An 8,301-nucleotide genomic window follows, 5' to 3' on the forward strand; every position below is an offset into this window, starting at 1 on the left:
TTGACACTTTTTGGTGAGACTCCACACTTGTACTCGTGGTGGACTTTATTGCATTATTATTCCTTTGAGCCACCAGGTCATGCCCTTGGTTGATTATTTTATTCCGTTTCATAGAGATTCAATAGACAATAGTAGTATTTAGTTTTGGGTTGTAATCCTGTGATTACTGATATGGCATGTATGAATGAAACTTTCTCTTATCTTTATGAAGTTTTCTTTTAAATGAAAATAGTTACTTAAAGGCATTATTCATGTTTTGTTTTATATCTTAAAATGATTATATTTGAAGAGGCTTTCGCATCCCCCTATTAAGCATATAGATGAAAATTAATTTATGGGATGGTTCACTCGGGTCGGGCAGAGTATCGAGTACCGGTCACGTGGTTTTAGGACGTGACAAACTTGGTATCAGAGCACTAGTTCTAATTCGAGTCCTAGGAAGTCTATGGAATCGTGTCTGGTAGAGTTCTCCTTATTGGTGTGTTGTGCACCACACTTATATCGAGAAGGCTATATGGACATCTTAAGAATGCTTCACTCTTTATTCTTGTTCTAGAATCGTGCAATAGAGCTAAGAAATACTTCCTAACTAGTGCCCTGTATCAATTGGCAGAATATGGTGAACACGCGTGGTAGTAATATGAATCGGGAAGCTGCTCCTATACCTGATGTGGCTTCGGAAGGGGTACTCACTAGACCTAGGGTCCGACCTCCGAAGGCTGCAAGAGCACGGACTGTGCCAGTTCCAATAGGTCCAAGGATGGTCCAGGAGCTCGAGGAAGAAGTTGATGAGGCACCTACTCCACCTCTAGAGCCAAATCACTTGGAGAAGAACCTCACTGATATTAGAAAAGCTATGGATACTTTTGCTGACCTCATGGCTATGCAGACCTAACAGAACCTTCAAGTAGGTATTCAAGCAATCCAACAAGGAGGGATGAGAGCACCATCGGTTAAGGACATGGCACAGTTGGCCATGAAATTTGTGAGACTTGAGCTGCCAATTTTCACTGGTACAGATCCTACTGCAGACCCTCAGGACTTTTTGGAGGAAGTTGAAAAAGCTACTACTTTGATGGGAGTTAAAGACTATCGAGTGGTTCGATTGGAAGCCTACCAGTTGAAAGACATTGCTAACCTCTAGTTCAAAGGGGTATAGAAAAGTCGACCGAAGGATGCACCTCCAATGATTTGGTCGGAGTTTAAGAAGATCTTTATTAAGAAGTGGTTACCACCGGGAGTGAGAGCCGCCTTTGGGTATTGTTTGAGACCTTAAAGCAGGATGCCATGACCGTCCTAAAGTACAACATCAAGTTTGAGAAATTATCCCGTTATGCTCCCCACCTCATCCCTACTGAGGATGAGAAGATTGATCGCTTTGCTCGTGGCTTGATTCCGGGCATCAGAAAAGATACAACTAGTGGGAGAAGAAACATTACCTTTACTGACTTTGTGGATCTAGCAATGGATCTCGAGAGGATTCATCAGGAGGAAAGGACCAACAGGGAGCAGAACAAGAAGGCCCATACTTTTGGCCCTTTTAGTGTAGTGCCGAATTCGGGCAAGGGAGAGAGCAACAGAGGACTATCTGGTCCACCACAACCTAGGATGCAGACAACTTTCAGTAGCCCTCCAGTGACATACAATTCCATATAGGGAGGCCAGTCTAGGACCGTTCAGAGTAACCACCGTACTACACAATATGCTCAGAGTAGTGTGGGTTCTCATCAGCGCCAGTCTAGTATTGCTAGGGGATACCGTGGTCCGTGCTATAGTTGTGGGTTGACGGGTCATATTCGAAGGTTTTGCCCTAATGGGCAACATGGTTCGAGAGCTCATCTGACACCTTCTATGGCTACTACTTCGGTTGCACCGCCCTCACCTAGGGGTAATGGGGCCCACAGTGGGCATAGTGCAGGAAAGGTGCCGCAGACAACTACTACTTCTCAGGGGATTCATCCTCGTTTCTATTCTATACCTACTCGCCCTACTGCAGAGGCTTCAAATGTTTTTGTCACAGGTATACTTACTGTTTGTACTCTAGATGCTTATGCTCTTATGGACCCTGGATCTACTTTTTCCTATGTTAATCCGTAATTTGCTTTGGATTTTGGGATAAAGCAAGAATAACTACTTGAACCATTTTCTGTGTCGACTCCGATGGGAGATTCTGTTATTGCCTCTCGTGTCTATAGGGGTTGTGTGATTATAATCTAAGATCGAGAGACTACGGCAGACCTTATTGAGCTAGAAATGGTTGACTTTGATGTGATCATGGGAATGGATTAGTTATACAAGTGTTATGCCATTCTTAATTGTCGTGCTAAAGTGGTCAAGTTTGAGTTTCCTAATGAGTCAATTCGTGAGTGGAAAGGCAATATTGTTGAGCCTCAAGGTAAGTTTATTTCATACCTTAAGGCAAAAAGGATGATCATGAAGGGATATCTTTACCATTTAGTCAGTGTCACTAACACAACTGCGGAGGTAGCAAGCATTTAGTCTGTGCCAGTTCTTAATGCGTTTCCTGATATTTTTCCTGATGAGCTTTCGAGTATTCCACCAGATCGGGTCATTGACTTTAGGATAGATGTGGTGCCAGATACGCAGCCAATATCTATTCCCCCGTACCGAATGGCTCCAACTAAGTTAAGAGAACTGAAGGAGCAACTGAAAGATTTACTGGATAAAGCATTTATTAGACCTAGTGTATCGCCTTGGGGTGCGCCAGTATTGTTTGTGAAGAATAAAGATGGTTCTTTGAGGATGTGTATTGACTACAGGCAACTTAACAAAGTGACCATCAAGAATAGATACCCACTACCTCAGATAGATGACTTGTTTGACCAATTGCAAGGGGCGAAGTACTTCTCAAAGATTGATTTAAGGTCGGGGTATCATCAGTTCAAAATTAGAGATAAGGATATTCCCAAAATGGCTTTTCGGACCCGTTACATGTATTATGAATTTTTAGTGATGTCATTTGGCTTTCTGGACATGTTACGGGCATTATGAATTTTTAGTGATGTTATTTGGGCTAACAAATGCACCCGCAACCTTAATGGATCTAATGAATCGGGTTTTCAAACCATTTCTTGAGAGGTTCATGATTGTTTTCATTGATGATATATTATTTTATTCGGGAAGTCAAGAGGAGCATGCCAATCATTTGAGAATAGTGTTGCATACGCTTTTGGAGCATAAATTGTATGCCAAATTCTCCAAGTGTGAATTTTGCTTGAATCTGTAGCATTCTTGGGTCATGTGGTATCTTGTGAAGGTATTAAGGTTGATCCTCAAAAGATTGAAGCGGTTAAGAGTTGGCCTAGACCAACTACACCAACAGAGATCCGTAGTTTCTTAGGATTAGCGGGCTATTATCGAGGGTTTGTTGAAGGATTTTCTACTCTTGCATCTCCATTAACCAAGTTAACGTAGAAAGCTGTGAAGTTTCAGTGGTCGGATGCTTGTGAGAGAAGTTTTCAAGAGTTGAAAGCTAGATTGACTACGATGCCGGTGCTGACGTTGCCAACAAGTTTGGGTAACTTTTTGGTTTACTGTGATGCCTCTAAAGTTGGGTTGGGTTGTGTCTTGATGCAGAAAGGTATGGTTATCGCTTATGCTTCTAGACAGTTAAAGATCCATGAGAATAACTATCCGACCCATGACTTGGAACTTGCCGCGGTTGTGTTTGCTTTGTAAATTTGGCGAAATTATTTGTACGGTGTGCATTGTGAAGTGTACACCGATCATAAAAGTTTGCAATATATATATATTCAAGTTGAGAGAATTAAATTTGAGGCAACGAAGGTGGTTAGAATTGTTAAAAGACTATGACTTAAGTATCCTTTATCATCTAGAAAAAGTGAATGTGGTAGCTAATGCTCTAAGCCGAAAGTCGGGAGGTACTTTGGCACATTTACTGATTGCCAAAGGGGTTGATGCATTTGCCGTAGCACGTTCCTCTCTTATTGAGCATGTCAAGGCTAAGCAATTTGAAGACCCAAACTTGGTGAATATTCGAAATGGTGTACAATCTAAAGATATTCTTGATTTTTCTCTTGACGAGGAAGGGGTGTTAAGGATGAATGGTCGCATGTGCGTGCCAGATATTGATGAACTTCGCAATGAGATTATGGCTGAGGCACATAACTCGAGATATTCTATACATCCGGGGTCCACAAAAATGTACCGGGACTTGCGGGAGATCTATTGATGAAATCGAATGAAGGAAAATGTCTCTGACTTCGTGGCTAGATGTTTAAATTGCCAATAGGTAAAAACTGAGCATCAGAGACCCGGTATGTTGGCTCAGAATATTGAGATTCCACTTTGGAAGGGGAAGATGATTAATATGAACTTTGTGGTGGGTTTGCCTCGCACTCGCTTAAAGCATGACTCTATTTGAGTGATTGTAGACTGACTTACGAAGTCAGCGCATTTCTTACCGGTAAAGATGACTGACATGGCACCATAGTATGCTAAGTTGTACTTGAAAGAAATTTCCAGGCTTCACGGTGTCCCAATTTCTATTATATCAGATAGAGGGGCCCAGTTTAGTACTCATTTTTGGCATAAGTGTCAACTTAAGTACCACTTTTTATCCACATACTGATGGATAACCTGAGAGAATTATTCAGACGCTTGAGGATATATTACGAGCTTTTGTCCTTGACTTTGGTGGGAATTAGGATGAACACTTACCTCTAATTGAATTTGCCTATAATAATAGCTTTCAAGCTAGTAATCAGATAGCTCCTTATGAGGCTTTGTACGGACGACATTGTAGATCACCTATAGGATGGTTTGAGCCATCTAAGGTAGGGCTACTTGGTCCCGATCTTGTACATGATTCCTTAGAAAAGGTGGCTTTGATTCAATAATGGCTTAAGACCGCTTAGAGCCGACAAAAATGCTATATAGATATACGTCGACGTAAGTTGGAGTTTGAAGAGGGTGATCAAGTATTCTTGAAAGTATCGCTAATGAAGGGCGTTATGAGATTTGGGAAGAAGGGCAAGCTAAGTCCTAAATTCATTGGTCCATATCGAATCTTGAAAAGGATTGGTGAAATAGTCTACAAGCTAGAGTTACCTGCATCAATGACTTTGGTTCATCCTATTATTCATGTATCGAAGCTATGAGGGTATATGCCCGATCATGCTCACATCATCTCACCAGAGGTAGTAGAAATAAATGACGGTTTAACTTATGAAGAAGAATCGATTGAGATTCTTGATAGGCAAGTCCGTAAGTTGAGGACTAAAGACATAGCTTCAGTTAAGTTAAAGTGTTATGGCATAATCATGACTACGGGGAGGCTACTTGCCGAAGAGAAGATGAAAATTCGATACCCCCACTTGTTCGCGACCTTAGGTATAACTATTTCCTTGAAATTTTGAGTTTGGAGTTTATCATGCTTTAGTTCCATGGAGCGAGTAAGTAATTTATTTATCTTACTTATGAATTGGGATTCAGTATGATTTTTTGATGTAATTGATTCATCTATTGCTCATGGTTGTTAGCCTTGTCTCATGGTAATAGATTTTATTGTAGTGAAGCCGAGAGAGGCTATGTGATGGTGTTTGGAGGTATATGAAGTTGTCGAGGCATTTATTGATGTAATTGTGATGAGTAGAGGCGTGTGGGTCCTTTCATATTGTATTCTTATGGCTCGCTCTCAGGTTGAAAATTTGGAATAAGCCTATGAACAAAGGAAACTCTGCCAAATTTTTTGAAAATTTGAAGAGTTCGTCAAATTTTGAGGCCTTAAGAATTTGGGAGTAAGGAAAGACTAGTAGATTAAACTCTTGGACATACGATCAAAGATTGACATTCGAGGATGAATGTTTCTAAGTGGGGGAGAATGTAAAGTCCCATGAAATTTTACAATTTATTTTGAGAACAATTTCATGATTTAAAATGCAGTTTAATTACACTCGAGTCACACGAGACCAACAAGAGTAAAGTGAAGTTATAGAAACACTTAAATTTTACATTTAACAAGTGCATGGAGTAACAAAAATGGATTGAAGTAACTGGGAGCTTAAGGAATTTGAGAATTAAAAGGGATGCTAGCTGGACTAACATGCCGATGAAGTGGCCAAAAGAAAAAAAAAGAAGGAACAAAGAAGTAATATGTGCACTTGGAAAATGAGAAGTTATTGGAAAGCAAAGGAGGATGGAATTTTTGTACAGTAAAGGGAACAAGCACACAAAGATAATAATGGAATCATTGGATTATAATATTAATAAAAAGAGGATAAGTGTTTGGTGTATTGGGATTAAAAAGGAAGCAATAAAAAATGCCGAAATGAAGCAAATAAACTCCCATGCATTGACGCTGGGAGTGACACTTCGCCCCAAAGGCAGCGTCCAAACGTGAGCAACATGCATTCAAGGTAGTGAAGTGCAGCTGTAGCGTCTAACTCGGCGTCCGAAAATTTAGGCACTTCGAATATCTCAGGCCTTTTAAAGGCTATCCATAGAGAGAGAAATACTTAAAGGTTTGGACTTGTTCTTGGAAGTTAGAGAGAAGGGAGAGCTCCTACTCCAATTAATGCTACTTCTAGGTGAGAAATTTGTCATGCCCCGAACCTGGGGCCGAGACCGGCATCTGGTGCCTTACCTATCCTTGCGTATCAACTTGCGACTAAGGGACTCTGAACATATAATGTCATACTTTGACCATAGGCCACATTGCAAGACAATTGAATGCTGACTAAACATCAATATAAAGTTGGGCCGACAAGGCCGTCATAACTACTATGGCTGGCAAACAGACAAAATATACATGAAAGGCCTACAAGCCCAACATACTGCACTAACTGACATGATATGTCTACAAGCCTTACTGATGGATATAATGTGATCGGAACAGGGTCCCGACCTATTCATAACACACACACACACACACACACACACACATATATATATATATATATATATAAGATGTACATAAAGCTCTAGACCCGACAATTCCGAAGGGCATGGAGCTTACCGATCAAGCTGAACTCGGGCAACACCTAATGAGGAAGTCTACCCGTCTGTCTGTCTGAACCTGCACGCATGAAATGTAGCGCCCTCAGAAAAGGGACGTCTACCCGTCTGTCTGTCTGAACCTGCACGCATGAAATGCAGCGCCCCCAGAAAAGGGACGTCAGTACGAAATAATGTACCGAGTATGTAAGGCAATATACTGAAAGCTGAAACTGAACTGATAATATAATAGCTGAAAGTAACTGAGAGTCAAAGATAATATGAAGATATGCTTACCTGCTGATACTGACTCAACTCTCTCAATATAGTAAGTAAAGTAGCTGTCCGGCTTTATAAGGCTCGGTATATGTATATATCTGCTCTGTCGTAGTAGGCTCGGTCATAGGCGCTCGACCATACTGGCTCTGTATCTCAGCCAATTGGGCTCGCTCATAGGCGCTCGGCCACAGTAGGCTCGGTATATAACTTACCATCTGATCAGAGGTTTCCCAATAGAGGCCTGCCCATCGATTATAGCTCGATGGTAATGAAAATACTGTAATACCGCATATATAGGTTCTCTGCTCTCTTGACTAGAACAAGACAATACTCAATTGAATATGAAGTCCCGATAAGGAGAATATCGTAACATACGAGACTAGAAAAATATACATAAATTCCAGAATATGAATTTCTCTTTAAGTCTCGTTATCAAACGCATGTAATTACGTGATCATGCCAAAATGAAGGAAGGACTTAGCCTTAACATATCTGAAGTAGGGAAAAATCTGTACGATATTCTTGAGAAAGGTTGCACCGTACTCCCTTAGAATCGCAAAATCTCACGTTGCTTAAGATGCTAAGAAATCTCGTTGAATTGCCATGAAATCATGTTGAATTTGTTGAAGATGTTAAAGTTCCCATGTTACTAGGATAGAGAAATCTTATAAGTGAGTTGAATTTTGAAGATTAACATTACTGTTGAATGACTTCTTAAGTTTTAAGAAGTCTTATGATGTGGGGCCCACTTTAGGAATGATTTGGCCACCAAATTCCTTAATGTGACACCTATTTTAAATGACTAAAGAGTCATTGCTTGGGCTGCCACGTTAGGTACCTCAAGCTTATCCAAAAGTTTTCTTTAATTAACCACTAATCTCTTAATTAACTTAATAATCTCCCACTAATTAATAATTAGCCAATCACCCACATAATTAAAAATTATCTCAAATTACTTAAAATACTACTTACTTTTAATACACTGTGTACACCTTACTATTATGGTCATGTGGTACCTTGTATGACACTAGTCCATAAATACCGGGT

General features: G+C 40.4%; 1 protein-coding gene across 1 annotated transcript; it reads left to right on the top strand.

The window, feature by feature from the left end:
• Positions 1 to 1,287: 1,287 nt before the first annotated feature.
• Positions 1,288 to 3,012, top strand: LOC117277036 (uncharacterized). The gene is made up of 4 exons (XM_070188167.1): positions 1,288 to 1,635; positions 1,732 to 2,085; positions 2,290 to 2,395; positions 2,510 to 3,012. The coding sequence occupies exons 1-4, from the start codon at positions 1,288 to 1,290 to the stop codon at positions 3,010 to 3,012; spliced, it is 1,311 nt and encodes a 436-aa protein (XP_070044268.1).
• Positions 3,013 to 8,301: the final 5,289 nt, after the last annotated feature.

Source organism: Nicotiana tomentosiformis, chromosome 1 (genome assembly GCF_000390325.3).
Source record: "Nicotiana tomentosiformis chromosome 1, ASM39032v3, whole genome shotgun sequence".
NCBI classification, from domain to species: domain Eukaryota; kingdom Viridiplantae; phylum Streptophyta; class Magnoliopsida; order Solanales; family Solanaceae; genus Nicotiana; species Nicotiana tomentosiformis.

Excerpts from the sequence above, each read along its gene's own strand:
- LOC117277036 (XM_070188167.1), top strand. The coding sequence starts at position 1,288 with ATGACCGTCCTAAAGTACAACATCAAGTTTGAGAAATTATCCCGTTAT. Across the intron at positions 1,636-1,731 it reads CAACTTTCAGTAGCCCTCCA|CGCCAGTCTAGTATTGCTAG; the intron begins GTGACATACAAT and ends GGTTCTCATCAG. Across the intron at positions 2,396-2,509 it reads CAATATTGTTGAGCCTCAAG|TTCTTAATGCGTTTCCTGAT; the intron begins GTAAGTTTATTT and ends AGTCTGTGCCAG.